Source organism: Cryptomeria japonica, chromosome 4 (genome assembly GCF_030272615.1).
Source record: "Cryptomeria japonica chromosome 4, Sugi_1.0, whole genome shotgun sequence".
Classification (NCBI taxonomy): Eukaryota; Viridiplantae; Streptophyta; class Pinopsida; order Cupressales; family Cupressaceae; genus Cryptomeria; species Cryptomeria japonica.
The window spans coordinates 241,054,670-241,070,769 of NC_081408.1; the positions used below are offsets into that span (position 1 = coordinate 241,054,670).

Sequence of the window (16,100 nt, forward strand, 5' to 3'; positions counted from 1 at the left end):
CAATTTAACAATTGCATTTCAAAGGGAAGATTTCTTTCATGAAAACCAATTTTAAGGGAAGAACAACACATGCGAAGAATGTAACAAATAACGAAAAATGAAGAAAACATGAAAATAATAAAAAGAAGAGAAGAAAGGAAGAACATACCTTGATTAGAAAATCAAAATGCTTCTCCAACAATGCAATACTTCTTGAGATGAAGAAGCAAAACTGGACTATTAAACCCTTATCACGTTTTTGTGAAAATGCCCCCAAAAATGGCAGCAATCTTAAACTTGGAGGAGCAAAATGCCAATGAAAGTGTTCATTTCAAGTTTGTTGAAGCAAAACGATCAAGGTATTTGCTAAAGCAATAACACCAAAGGTATTTGAAGAGGTAACAATGCCAAAGGTTTAAAACGCAGCCAAAGAGAATCACGTTTTTGCAAAAAACGTGGTATTCAATACACATTCAATGGATTATTAAATGTCTTGAAACCAATCCCATACTCCACGCCTTAGTAGAAAAGAGCAAAACGATTTAGGAGTGTGCAAATTGTTATAGATTTAACTCCTAAAAACGTGGCATTAATAAATAGCGTGGTTGCTGATTTAGGGTAAAAACCAGCGAATGTATCCTTCAAATGGCATGAGAGATGTCCAACAATGCATGAAGATAGGATGCAAACCCAAAACGCCTCCTTCATCCAACGATTCCTCCACAAATTTCGCCTTGAAAAGGTCTAAAATCGTTTTTCTCTTGCATTTCGGGTTTTGAAGAGCCAAAGGCAAGTTCGTTTTCTTCAAAAGGAAGCAAATCGGGTTTTGGATATAAAACAAGTTCGATTTTCACTTTTTCCCTCTTTCATGCTTAAAATCGGGTTTTAAAAGACAAATGACAAGTTTAAAATCTCACTTTTTCACTCATTAAGCCAAAATCGGGTTTTTTTGGACAAATGACAAGTTTAAAATTGTCAAAAATGAACTTTTATGTTAAAATCGGGTTTTAAAAGACAAACTGCAAGTTTAAAAATACTTGTAAGGGGGAAATAAAATCCCTACAACAAGTATTAAACACTTGCACACATGTAATGGGGATTTAAAATCCCTATTACATGTGAAAACCATTAAAGTAGGGGTTTTTTGAACAAACTGCAAGTTTACTTGCAGTTGAGCTAAAAAACCCCTATTTTAACTAAAAATGACCAAAAAACAACAAAAAGATAAAAACATTAAATGGGAAACTTAAAATAAATTACAAGTGACATATTTGAAATAAAAAATGCACATGTAAGTGATCAAAAATTCCCCTACAAAGACCACAACAATGAATATCATTAAAACTTGCAGTTTGAAGAAAATTCTCCACCTGCAGTCTGGGTTTTAAAACCCGAAATTGAAGGAAAGGCATAGCAAACAAACCCAGAATTGGACGAAATTTGAAACGTAGTTCGAGAATGGACTGAGGATTAAGCCAGTCCAAGGATTAGTCAAAATTCTGCCTCGGGAAGCATGCCATAGAGTAATAATTTTTATTTTTTCATAAAAATTCCATCGTAGTGGTCCTTCATTTTTGGAAACAAAAATGAGGACAACAACAGGCTCTGACTGGGGAATTCTTTCATTTATCCTTCAAGATTATGAGAGAAAAGAATCCAGAACTCTAAGTGCCTTCCTCTTATCCATTGGGTCACAGAGTCAAACAAAGCAAAAAACAAACAAACAAAAGGCAAAAAACAAACAAGAGAAAGACATTATTTACAAAAAGTTACCTCGAACCTTCATTCAAAGTAATGCTTCAAATGCTGACCATTATATGGCAGTACAAATGGAGTTCCATCATGATAAGACAAGATAAAACTATCTTCTCCAGCAATACGGTGAATGGTGAAGGGTCCTCGCCAAAGAGAATCAAATTTGCCATGTAAGCCTTTCGGTTCCCTTCGCTTATCCCAAAGCAAAACACGATCACCAACTTGGAATCCTTTTTGTTTTGCTTTCTTGTCAAAAAGAATTTTAACTTGTAGCTGATGCTGAGCAATTCGGTCTACCACTTGTGTTCTTTGTTCTTCCAGTTGGGAAAGATACATGATCCTTTTATCTAAAGCATCCTCATAAGTTTGATCCTCAATTGCTTTAGATAACTTGAGAGCAGGAAGTTCCAAAGTGATGGGTATTTCTGCATTAATCCCATAAAGGAGCTGAAATGGAGACATACCAATAGCCCTTTTGGGTGTAATCCTGTCTGCCCATAAAGCATCAAAAAGAGCCTTATGCCAGGACCTTTGATTTTCCTCCACAAGCTTGCGAATAATAGTAATCAAATTCTTGTTACTAGATTCCGCTTGACCATTACCTTGGGGATAATAATCAGATGAATGAGTTAACAAAATATTATACTCAAAGCAAAATTGTGAAATTTCTGAGGAAGGAAAGTAGCCGCATTATCAGTCACAATCTTGAAAGGAACACCAAACCTGGAAATAATATTCTCCTTGAGGAATCTGCATACTACCTCAGAAGTAGCGTTCTTTACTGGTATGGCTTCCACCCACTTGGTGAAATAATCAGTAGCTGTAAGGACATAGGAATGACCTGCACTTGAGGAGGGATTGATCACACCAATGAAATCAATGCCCCATTGCCGGAAAGGTTCTTCAACAATAACCGGCTTCAATGGTAATGCTGCAAGCTTTGGTTTACCTACAAACTGCTGACAATGTACACACTTACGTACCCACCGAAAAGCATCTTGAAAGAGTGTAGGCCAATAATATTTTGCTCTCAAAATTTTATGAGCGGTCACTGGCGCAAAAAAATGTCCTCGACAAGCCTTGTCATGAAAAGATTCCAGCAATTTAGTTTGTTGCGCTTTGTCAACACAACGGAGGAAAGTACCATCAATGGCTTTCTTATACAAACCAGCATCCCATAATACGAAGTTTGCAGCTTTCAACTTGATACTTCTCTTTTCCTTGAATGTCAAATGTTGTGGACATTCGCCATAGGTCAAGAAAAATGCTATATTAGAGTACCATTCATCAGTAGTACTAACAAACAGCACCTTGGGAAGATCTTCTGAATCATTCAATTCTCGCTCCTCTGGAATACCTTCCGCCATCAACTGACAGAGTCCTCTTCCTCGAACGAGCTTTGTAGGCCTGATCTCCAAGTCATATTCTTGGATTCTAGCAATCCAATTTCCTCTTTTTGTACCAAACTCTTGTTGTGTTAAGATAGATTTGACTGATGTATCAGGAACTAACACAATGGTATGAGAATTCAATATGTAAAAACGGAAGTTCTTAACTGCTTTTACCACCGCATAAGCATTCTTTTCAATAGAGGAATACTTGAGTTCATGAGACTTCAAAGGACAACTCATGAAAGCGATAGGAGATTCAATTCCTTCTGAATTTTTCTGCATCAAAATAGCCGACAAAGTATGCTCGGAAGCATAGCTATACATAATGAACTCCTTAGTGTAGTTGGGACAAACCAACACAGGTGCATGAGCAATTGCATCTTTGATTTCATTGAATGTCGCTCTTCCTTCAGAATTCCAATGGAAAGAAGACTTTCCTTTCATCATGTCCACAATATGACGAGTGTTCTCCCCAAAGTCAGGAATGAATCTTCACAGAAAATTAACCTTACCAAAAAAAGAATGAACAGCAGTCTTGTTGGACGGCAAAGGGAGATTCTGAATAGATCTAACCATTTCAGGATCAACCTTTATGCCCTCCTTGGAAACAATGTGACCAAGTAGTTTTCCTTCCGTCACCCCAAAAATTGACTTCTTGGGATTAAGAGAGATGCCATGCTTGCGACATCTTTCAAGTACATCTTGTAGATGAAAAAGATGATTCTCACGATCTTTAGAAAAAACAGTAAGATCATCAAGATATACTACAATATACCTCCCCACAATACCACGGAAAGCTAAGTCCATAGCTCGCTGGAAAGTAGCTCCTGCATTGATCAAACCGAAAGGCATTCTGCGGTATGCAAACGTACCCCATGGAGTGGTGAATGCAGTCTTGTATTGATCAAGTTCATTAACCTCAATCTGATTGTATCCTGAAAATCCATCGAGCATAGATAGCATCTTGGAGCCTGTCACTATTTGAAGGACTTGATCCATGATTGGCAATGGATAATTGTCTTTAAGTGATAGCTGATTAAGATTCCTAAAGTCCACACAGATACGTATTTCTCCATTCTTCTTACGCACCGGTACTATGTTTGCCAACCATGTTGAATGATGGATGGAAAAGATAATCCGAGCATCAAGCATCTTTTGAACTTCAGAAAGAATGGTACCTGAAATCTTTGGATTATATTGGCGTTGCTTTTGTCTGAAAGGTTCCGCACCAAGCTTGAGAGGAATGTCATGCTGCACTTCCTTGGGTTGGAAGGACTTTAGATCATCATATGAGTACGCCAAGACATCATGGTATTGACGCAAAAGCTGAATAAACTGATCTCTCTCTTCTAAAGTGTAGTTATTGCCAATATTGACAAACTTTGGATCTCCGTCAGATCCAATATTGTATTTCTCATATCCCATAAGAGAATCAGTACTCTCTTGTTGTCGTCTCTTGATATAACGATCATGTTGATCGAAAAGTTTTTCAAGAGAAACCAATCCCTTGGGGATTTTATTTCCTTTCAGCTGAAGGATATTTTCATCTGATTCAGATGATGTATCAAACACCGGATCTGAAGACGAAGAAGAAGGAGAATTACTTCCTTCAAAATACAAGTTGTTGAAACCATAGAAACAATAATCGTTTGGGGAATTAATCGGCAAAACAAAAGTATAAGATTTTTTCAAAAAATCGGGAAAAAATAGGGAAAAAATCGGGAAAAAATCGGATATACAAAAAAAAATAAAAAATTGCAGAAAAACAATCAAAAACTACTTTTTTAATATATTTTAGGGTATTTCCAAATACTTTTCGTTGAAAACATGAATTGCAGGAAATAGATTTTCGTTGCTTATATTCATATCACTGATTACGTTCCACAAAATATACTACACCATAAATAATATCTAGATGGTGATAGATGTCAAAATGTCAATTACAATATAGTTTGTGACTTTGAACAAAGTCAACCTGTAAATTAAGTACAAAATTCCAAAATCTCAAATGTAGGCAATGACATGCTAGAGGGCAGGAGGCCCTGATGATGAAGCTCCTGGGCAAGAGCCTGTCCTAATTCCTTCAACCCATTCAGGACGAAAGTTGGCTTGCCTCATGATATCAAAATCTTCAGACACAAGCGGACGATCAGCAACAACATAATCATCATCAACATCATCATCATCATCATCAGCATCATCAGCAGCAATCAACTCGCACTCTGGATATATCTCATCGAGGTCAATTGGCAAGCATTCCTCAATAGTTCCTGATTTTGCCCATGTAGAAATTAGTGTTTCCCTTACAAATGAAAAATCAATGAATAGTGAATACAATTCAAAAAACTGCAACTATATATTAATATTCTCACCTTGAGCTTTCCTTATCTTCAAGCGGAGGTTGTGATGAACAAATACCAAGTCATTCAGCCGTTGTTGTGATAGGCGGTTGCGTTTCTTAGAAGGTATGTGTTCAAACACACTCCAATTACGCTCACAAGCTGATGAGCTACATGGTTGGCTCAAAATACGCACCACCATCCACCTTAAATTTGGTATTTCATCTCCAAAAGAAGCCCACCATGCAGCTGAAAAACACATTATATGGAGATGATATTGTAAGACTAAGAATATCTTATAATCTTAACAAACTTAGTGGTTGACAAAATAAAGAGATTGTCAAAAGTTTATAGAGTCTACCTGGTTGAATTGTCTTTCTGCTTTGTATAGCAGCCCTAGAAGAGAGAAAGCCCTTAGCATGCTTGTACATTTCCAGCTCTATCGTAGCCGCATCAAATTTTTCCAAGTCAGGAAACATTTTTTCCATGCACTTGAAGAAGCCTTGTTTGATCTCAGCATCAATTTCTAGGAAGTCGGTCTTATAGAATAACAAAGGATTGAGAAAATATCCTGCAGCATGGAGAGGAGTGTGCATTTGTCCATCCCATCTCCTATCAATTATGTCCCACAACGGCATATACTTATCCCTATTATTTTCCAGCTTACTCTTTATCACCTCCTTGGCCCTATCCATGGCCTCATACACATATCCCATGGGGGGTTTATCTCCATCCACTAGTCTCAAGATTTTTACTAAAGGCTCTGAAAATTCTACAATTTGTTCAATAGATTCCCAAAATGTGGTAGAATACATATACTCTGCCACTGCTATGCCATTTGCTTGAGTTGTGAAACCAGACTCCATCCACTCAGCTGAAACAAACATTCGCCTCAAATTACCTTTTTGTTCACATAATGTTTGTAATGCAAGGAAATATGTTGCAAATCTTGTCACTCCTGGTCGAACTAGCTCCTTGCCTCCTGTGAAAGAGCGCATTATAGCCAAAACCCTTGTGTGATTATAAATAAATTTGGTAACCTTGTGAGCTTTCTGAAACGCCGCCTTAACCCATTCAATTTTTCCAATGTCCTCTAGGGTTAGATCAAGGCAATGTGCTGCACATGGTGTAAAAAACATGGAAGGATATTTATCTGTCATAAGTCTCCCTGCAGCAACACAAGCAGCAGCATTGTCTGTGATAAATTGAACCACATTTTGTGGCCCTACATCTGTAACTACCACGTCATACATCTCAAACAATGCATTTGTGGATTTCATCATATTAGATGCATCCACAGATTTCAAAAAAACAGTGCCAATCTCACAAGAGACAAGGAAGTTAATGAGAGTTCGGTTCCTTCTATCTGTCCAACCATCTGACATGATGCTGCAACCAGTTCTAGCCCACTGCAATCGATGTTGTTTAACAACATCTTGAACATCCTCTACTGCATCTTTCAGCATACCAACCCTTAATGATTCACAAGATGGGGCTTGAAACCCAGGACCTACAGCTGCAATAGCATCTATCATGGGTTGCCAATATGGATTTCTGGAAGCATGGAATGCCGTGTGAGAGGAGTACCAATAATTAGCAATTGCCTTCTTTGCTTGTTCAGTGACAGTTTTCCTCCATCCTGTACTCTCCAAAGTGGTTTGTGATCCTGCTGTGGTACGAGGTTGGAAGAAAGCATTAGTGTTTCCTCCACCTGTGTTTGGTCCACGTGCTATAGAATTATGTGTCGACCCAGATTCCCTGAAACTCCCATCTTCACCATCCTCCTCACCCAAATGGTTCGTCCTGGGATCTGCAGAACTAGAACCTAGTTCAACCCCAATTCTTGCCTTTTTGGCCTTACTCTCAGCAATCCCGTCAAGAGATTGCTTTGCCTGATACGAGACATCTGCAGGGCATGCCTTGCATATCACGGTGTTATTTTCTCGTTCTTTGGACAAATGCCATTTGAAACGATAAATTCCACCACTGATCTCTTCTAGACACCAATTGCACTTGACCTTCGTGCTACCCGGAACTGCTGTGCAATGTGTCCATGCAAAGTCTTTTTGACGCGGCATTATCAAGAATCAGATCTGTAAAAACATTACACTCAATCTTAAACTTTTGAGGGATATACAGTTAAATTTAATATACTGCTAAATATATACAGTTACTAAATTTAATATACTGAAAATTTATACTAATAAATTTATACAGTATATTAAATTTAATATACTGTTAAATATATACAGTTAAATTTAAAATACTGTTAAATATATACTAAATTTAACTGTATATATTTAACAGTATATTAAATTTAACTGTATATAAATATATACAGTTAAATTTAATATACTGTTAAATATATACAGTAAATAAATTTAATATACTGAAAATATATACTAATAAATTTATACAGTATATTAAATTTAACTGTATATATTTAACAGTATATTAAATTTAATATACTGTTAAATATATACAGTTAAATTTGACATACTGTTAAATATATACTAATAAATTTAACAGTTAAATTTTAACAGCATGTTAATATACGTAACAGTTAAGTTTAATGTAACAGTATATTAAATTTAAAAGTTAAATTTAATATACTGTTAAATATAATTCTATAAAACAAACTAATAAATTAAATTAAACTATATTTATTATATAGTTTAACTTTAACTGTTAAATTTATTATACAATATACAATATATTTAATAGTTAATATTTAACTATTAAATATACTGTATATTGTATAATAAATTTAACAGTTAAATTATTAAACAGTATATTTAAATTTTAATATATTGTTAAATATATTTAACTGTTAAATTTAATAAAACAGTATATTAAATTTAACTGTTAAATTTAACAGTATATTTAACAGTTAAATTTAATATACTGTTAAAACAAACTAAGAAATTAAATAAAGTTTAAACTAAGAAATTAAATAAAACGAACATAATATTAAATAAAATCTATAAAAACAAAATTTGTAAAACAAAAATTTAACTGTAAATACCTGGAAGGCTCGATGAATGCAGTGATGGCTTGTGGCTTGGTGATCCCTCTGCGCTAAACTGTAAGAAACAGTCCGGCTTGGTGATCTCCTTCTCGGACAATCAATCTCGGAAAATCGGAAGCCCGATTAATTACGAACGGACTTCAAATTTCCCACCTGCAAACTTTGGACGAAAAACAATAGGGAGGCGGCGTCCATTTGTAGATTTTTTTCCGAAACTTTTGCACCTTTTTCGTGTTTTTAGGGTTTTCGTGCAAATAATTGCGATTTTTATTTTTTCCGATTAATATCTGCCGATTAATCGGGCTTAATCGTGTTTAAATGGGAAAAAATCGTTGACCCGCGGTCAACGCGTATTTCGCGATTTTTTCGGGGAAAAAAACGCGACCCTCTGCGATTCCCGATTAATCGCGATCGATCGCGATTTTTTCCCGATCATTGTTTCGCTGGTTGAAACCATCCTCAGCTTGCAAGAAATTATTAATCTGCTTATCATCATTGAAGATCTACCAATGATCCCAATTATCAGGCACACTAGGTCTGCAGATTATCTCAATGATGTATTTATCTTGACCAAAGTCAAGATGTGGAATTAATGAAGTAGCTGAAACAGCAAGAGAATCAGCTCTATCATTGTATTCACGAGGAACAACTTAGATATTGAAAGAATCAAACTCTTCAATATTCTCCCATACCAAATTGCGATAATGCTTGAGCCTGTCATTCTTAGTTTGATATATGTTTCTCACTTGACAAACAATTAATTCTGCATCGCCTTGGGCATGAAGGTTTCTGATTCCTCTTTTCAATGCAACACTCATTCCCAACAAGAGCGACTCATATTCAGCCGTATTGTTGGTATTAGCAAATTGTAATTTGAAAGAGTAAGGGAAGATCTCTCCCTTGGGAGATATAAGAACTACACCAGCTCCGGATCCATTCGTAGCACAGCTGCCATCAAATTCAAGAGTCCATACATCATTTGAACTGTTGTTTTCATTGGAATGATTAGAGCTGCCTTCCTCCGAGATGAGTGCATTGTGAAAAGAAAAGTTATCTTCTTCCATAGGAGAGGATGAACTTTCCTCTTGAACAGACGAAGAATGAAGCTCTTCTTGTTGAGGAGGTGATGGAATACTTTCATCAGCAACTGAAGATGCGACCTCTTCAACCATAACATATGAACTGGATGACCCATCTTTTGATGTTTGGTCCTGATCAATATCAACAAAACTTTCATTTGCCGAAAGTAATGAAATATCAGAGCTGCTAGAAGGATAATCTTCAGCAAATTCTGAAATTTCATCAACATGGAGGTAATAATTCCCAAAACCTGAAGATTCAAAAAGAATCTGAGCATGAGGGTCATTGGATTTGACAACCGTGTACTTGGTCTCTCTTTCAGGAATTAACTTCTGCACAACACCTTTGACAGGTATTCTTGCTTCTGTCATATCCATGTTGAGTTCACCTCCAACATCTTTACAAAAATTACGGCCAAGCAACATTCCGTATGATGCAGGAACGTCAGCCACCAAGACAGTCATCTTTATCTTATTATCCGGAAAAGCAGCAAATGCAAATTGTGCGTCCTTGATTTGTCCAATAAGGGGCACTTGCTTGTTCTCCATGGAATAACAATGACCAAAAGTTTTGGTCAAAGTCAGCCCCAAAGCTTGAGCAACTTTCGCGGGCATGACGTTATCAGAAGCACCAGAATCCAAGACACAATTGCTTAATTGAAAACCATTGATCAACAAGGAAATGTAAAAAGGTTCTATTTTTCCCTGGGTGGTAGATGGAATGGTTACCAAATGATTAGGCAACTTCTTGGGTTCTTGTGGGATAGTGTTTTCAAGTATAGGACGAGTCTCCTTGCTTTTAACAAAATCAGCTAATCTATCAAATTGATCAGGATTAGCTTGCAAATACTCAACTTCGGACATTTGAATCTTAGTCTTCCTAGCATGGTCAATAATATCAAAGGCTTGAAATGAACCGGCTGGAAAAGGATTAACATTGTTCGAGAATGTTTTGGGGTTGGGCATACTAGGCTTGGGGTCAACAGATGAAGCAAGAGGAGGACTTTTGTTACTTACTTGGTTTTTTGCTGCATCCTTTGAAATATAAGGCAGCGGTGTTCCTCTTTGAGCAATAACAACAGGTGGTTGTAAATCACTTGCGATCTTTGCAGCTTCTTCTTGCTAGGCCAACCGGGTCTGGGATCTTGTCGTTACAGCAAATGCTTGGCTATGAGTCCTGTCGGTAGCAACAGAGTCATCATAGTGCATGTAACGTATAGTAGAGTCGCCAGTCACTTCTTCTTCTTCTTGTTGAGGAAGAGCAACTTCATCGGACTGATAATCAAAATAAGAAGACTCATTTTGATCAGTCTCGTAATAACCAATTGCTGCCTTTGAAGAAGGAGGCTCAAGCGCAAGTTTCTCCGAAGGGGGAGGCAACTTGGGTTGATTTTTGGCAGCATAACTGGCAGCAGCATTAGGATATGTCCTTCTTGGGATATCCTTGTACGGTGCGGGGTAGGAATTCTGAGACACTTGCTTCTTCAAAGCAAGAAGTTCATTTGCCAATTTCTGTACCATTGGATCGGTAGAACCAGAAAATGAACTATCCTGGTGCGAAACTCCTTTGGACCGATTAGAATCCTTCTTGATCTTACCAGCTAAGATCAAATCGTCCTCAATTTCAGTAGCCATTGATTGAGCAACTTCTAAATCAGCAGGAGATGCTCGTCTTAAGAAGAAACTGACCTCGGGCAATTGAGTGTTGATGAAAAAACACTTGAGGTTTTCAGGAGTAGGCTTAGAATTAACAGGAATTCTATTTGCTAATTTGTTAAATTTAGCAATGAATTCACGCATGCTTTCATGCGTATCCTTCTTCATTTGTGTCAACTGGGCCAATAAGGCGTGCTCATCTTCTGCAGGCTTAAAACGTTCCTCGAACTTGTCTCTCAACGAGTTCCAGGAAACAATTGAACCAGCCGTAAGATTGAAAAACCAGTCGGCTGCAATACCTTGAAGAGTCTCTATGAACAACCGAACAGCAACATCTTGATGTTCAACCGCAAGAACACCACATGCCATATAAAAGGACTTGACATGTTCATCTGGGTGTTGCTTTCCATCGCCATAAAATTTGGGAAGATTTTTGCGTGAACCTTGTGGAAGCGGATGAAGAGGTGGGGTCAATGCCAAAGGACCAAAAGCTACTCCCCATGGACCGGGAGGAGGAAGTGGAGGTGGATTAGCCATATTAGGTAATGAAGGTATTAGTGGTTTGAAAAAGAAGGAAGAATTTTCACTTCGGATGGATTTCTTCTTCCTTGAAGGAGGATAACTTGTGGTTCGTGAAAGGGAAGATGTACTAGCGAGCAAAAAGGATCTAGCTCTTTCAGCAACAGATATTTCTTCTAAATGTTCACCTTTCTTCCGACGAACGTAAACACGCGAACTTTCCAGCTTAAAGAAATGAAGGAATTTCCAAGATCTTCTTTCAAAACGGTAGGACACTAGTCTTCAAACGAAAGCGTGAGGCTCCCGAATGCGTCCGTGTCCCCAGCAGAGTCGCCAAAAAACTGTTGGTGCCTCGGATGGCCAAACAAATTTATATCAGAGATCTTTTAAGACACAAACAACAAAGTACTTCAAATCTCGTTCGATCAGCAGGAAACCCAACAAAAGTTATTTCCTTTTTTTTCTTTTTTTTACCAGCAAGACACTAATCTTCAAACGAAAGCGTGAGGCTTCCGAATGCATCCGTGTCCCCAGCAGAGTCGCCAAAAAACTGTTGGTTGAAAATTTTGTACACTTAGGGGAAATATACAAAATTGTGATTTCAACCACAGCACACGAGTAAAAACTCTCCTAATTAAGGGAAGGCTCCCCCTATCTAACTAAAACTGAAATAAAAACAGGATGGGACAGCAGTCTTCCTTCTTTTTTAAGAAAGACAATATCCTTTTCTCTTCACAGAAAAGGATAGCGATTGAATATGAACAACAATAATTACTTTCAAGTGAAATGAGAGAAAGGAAATGAAGTTTCCTGAAAGCACAAAGACTTCCGTCACTTCCTTCAGGACGGGACAGCAATATCAAGCTCAAAGACTTGACTATTGGAAGTCCTATCTACCCTTTGCTATACTAAAATTTACAACGAATAAAAGATAACAGCTCAAAGACTGGAATAATCTATTCTTTTAACACGAAGACAAGAAATAATGCGAGCTCAAAGACTTAGAGATAGTTAAGAGATTGGAAAGAAAGTTTGATGTATTAGAGAGATTAGAGTTAGAAGCAATTTTACTTTTGTAGCAAGATTGAGTTTGAGGAAAGGAATTCAAACAATTGTTGTACATGATGACTTTGAAATCAATGAAATATTGAAGTTATGGTGTTTTGTTGCAACTTTCTTGGTTATCTTCATGGTTGTTCAATTCATTTGAATCATGCTCAATCAAAGTAGTGTGTTAATTTGAAGGACATAGTGTGAGACTCGATCTTTGGTAGGATTCGTAATCCAAACCACTAGCTTCTTGCTGATTGTAGGAACGCCTTGCGTGGTCGACTGGAGATATTTGAATCACTTAACCTTCAATCATTATTGTATCTTGGATATGTACCTTCGTGGTAGTGTCTTTGATCTTTGATGCATTGAAAATCATTTGTTACCTTAGAAGATCGCATCAATTTCAATTGAGTTGTTATTTTATGGCGAAATTGAAGTTGGTAGAATCTTGCCAAGTCTTGTCCACATGAAGTCATTCTTAGGGTTAGATTAGATTAGACCTCTTGCAAACCCTATCCTTTTGTTATTTTTGAAAAGCTTCTTTAGTTTAGTAAGACTTTCGGAGTGTAAGGCCCCTTGAGGACACAGCAAATCACATCATACCGCTGGTGCTTATCCACACGTAGAGACCCTACTAACCAGAACATTGGAGTCATCCTAACTGATCCTTCATGCGAATCTTCAGCAGTTAGAGACTTTATTCAAGAGAGGATAAGATGCCTTTAGGTATTTTATTCTGTGTATGATGGTGTACAAAATACACGTCAATAGAATTGGCGCTAGAAGGAGGGCGCTGAGTATCCGAAGTCAAAAAATTTTGAAGAAGAGTACATTGCAAACATGATCATGAAGTACGATGGTGTTGCCACATGAAGGATTGAATCAAGTAGTGCAACCAAATTTGCAGATAGGCAACACTCAAGAAGATATCGTTTCAGGATTGAGTCAAGTAGCGTGGAACGTAAGGAGAAGTCAAGTTGAGTATAACAGAGTGAGAATCATCTTGGAACAAGAAGAAGATAGAGCCGAAGAACATCAAAGGGTCATAGCTAGAGAACTTCGCAATCAAAGGAATCCACAATAAATATTCGCAAGACTTCACGCTGGATCGCATTGGTTCTTTCTCGCCCGAGAAACATCAAAGGTTATTGAGGTCGACACCAGGCATCAAGAATCTAGGCGGACTTCAGTTTACTTCAAAAGCGAAGCGAGTCAAAAGAGAGGACACTCCCAAAGAATTCGAACTAAGATTGGAAGAATCCCCTGAGTCATCACAAGTTCTTCAAGAACAAGTACAAGCAGCGATCCAATCCAGTATCCAGGCAATTTCTCAAACAAAAGGCCAAGCTAGTTCATCAAGTTCAGTTTCAAACTCTCAAGCTTCAAAGAGTACGATGGCTCAATGGGCTCCGCCCCCTCCTCCTCCTCCTCATGTACTTAATGGTGCGACTTGGCTAGTCAACAATCCATCACCGTTGGAATTTGCAGTTTATCATGATATGCCGAAGAATCCAGAACATTTCTGTTATAAGTTCAATGTCAGTGATTTCCATCGCACGGCAGAAGATCATATCAAGATGTTCGAAGACCTTCTTCGTAACAGACAAATTGAATATGGAGATGTGGCATGCAGGCTTTTTCCCTACTCATTGGGAGAAGAGGCATACTTTTGGTTCATCCACTTGCCTACAGGGTCCATTAGGACTTGGGACGCGATGAAAGATGCATTCATTGCCAAATTCGGTATCCCAACTACACCAGCGGAGTTGTATAGACAATTTGTTGAGGTCCGAAGGAGAGAACATGAACCTATCACTTCTTTCAACAACAGATTTCACCGCGCATACACAAGGCTACGTCCTCCTTATCTCATTGCAGATCCAAGGGAAATTTACTATGGAGCTTTAGATCATCTCACTGCTATGTTTGTGAGGACGCATCCAACCCCGAATGATCTAAATGCGGCGTACGCAAAGGCTATTGAAGTTAGTAAGCACATGGGACAGAATATCACTGGGCCACTACTGCACATGGGACCTGTCGCAGCACCAAACCAGATGCAAGCAGTTGGTACGGCATTGGCCAACCAAACTCCAGTCATGAATCCAATTCCGCAAGCAACATATCCGAGCGTACAGCCGGCAAATCAGTTGGTCCTTCACCTTGGAGCTCCAATTTCTCAAGCTCCACCCGCACAACCTATGTACCTGCAAAATGCTACGAGTTCATCAAGGACACAAGAAGAAAAGGACGAAATGAAAGAATTGATTGAACAAGTCAAGAAGTTATCAACTGAAGTGACTCACCTGAGGAACCAGAATAATCAACTCCAAAGCATGCAAAGGATCAATCACAATCAAAATTTCCAGGGAAACAACAATCAAGGGTTCAGAAATAACTATCAAGGAAATAACAACCAAGGCTTCCAGAGGAGACAATGGAATACGGCTCCCAACAATGGAAATGTGGTGACGCCTCTAGATAATCCTCCAAATTCGCAGAATCAAGAAAATCCTTCTACAAGTAAAGTGTTTTTAGCAAAGGCAGCCTTGTCCAGTTGGTGCAGACTCCACAATACGAACCAACATTCTGAGCTGCAGTGTCCTGAATTCAAGATCGCGGCTGATATTTTCCAACAAGAGATGCACAGCACTGATCCACCTGAAAATCCGCCCACGACAGGATACGAAATGGTCCCAACCACGCAGTACGATCAAGCCATGATTGTTGAAACCTGCAAGTATTCACAAGAAGAAATTAGTCGAACACAAAATGGGAGATTTCCACCAGAATCTGCAAATGGACCAATGGTACCACCAGGATCCCAGTTCCCACCTGCATCTGCAAATGGACCCATTGAAGATTCAGAATATTATTTTCCACCATTGAACAACAGTGTCCTAGTTGAAGGAATAAAAGAAGTATTTCACCAATCTTTGGGAGGTGTGAACCAAAGAGTTTATCACAGAAATCAAAGGACTCAAGAGCCCTTGACTACATCAATTCCTCCGAACAATTTCTCTACTCCGCCGGATCCCCAAGCCAGCAATAATCCGGAGTACCCGCAGAACACACAAGAATACAGACAAAGGAATATTGCACCCCCTGCAGGCAATGAAATGAAAAAATTGGCCGCGTTGGTGTTGGATGAACTTAAGAAAGTCAAAGTAAGTCTACCACTCTATGAGTTGCTCAAGGTGTCAGAAATCAAAGAAGCAGTGATCAATAGCCTAAGTGAGTCTAGTACAGCTAGGTCAAATGTTCAAGCCACTATCAACGTGACCCAAGAGGAAGCCACTGA

At 38.2% G+C, this 16,100-nt stretch overlaps 2 protein-coding genes across 4 annotated transcripts in view; both read right to left on the reverse strand.

Moving 5' to 3' along the window:
* LOC131065504 (GDSL esterase/lipase At5g62930) overlaps positions 1–16,100 on the reverse strand; it is a 92,475-nt gene that overhangs the window by 42,010 nt on the left and 34,365 nt on the right. The window lies entirely within an intron of this gene.
* On the reverse strand, positions 4,967–5,992 carry LOC131039956 (uncharacterized). Its single transcript, XM_057972809.2, has 3 exons — positions 5,826–5,992; positions 5,498–5,713; positions 4,967–5,395 (listed from the first exon to the last, which is right to left on the reverse strand). Exons 1-3 carry the CDS (start codon positions 5,950–5,952, stop codon positions 5,151–5,153), a joined length of 588 nt encoding a protein of 195 aa, XP_057828792.2. The 5' UTR covers positions 5,953–5,992; the 3' UTR covers positions 4,967–5,150.

Bases quoted from the DNA above. Each gene is read 5' to 3' on its own strand.
- LOC131039956 (XM_057972809.2), bottom strand. From the start codon at position 5,952: ATGGAAAAAATGTTTCCTGACTTGGAAAAATTTGATGCGGCTACGATA. The intron at 5,714-5,825 runs GTAGACTCTATA...TGTGTTTTTCAG, and splicing joins CAGAAAGACAATTCAACCAG to CTGCATGGTGGGCTTCTTTT. The intron at 5,396-5,497 runs GTGAGAATATTA...GGGCAAAATCAG, and splicing joins GAAGATAAGGAAAGCTCAAG to GAACTATTGAGGAATGCTTG.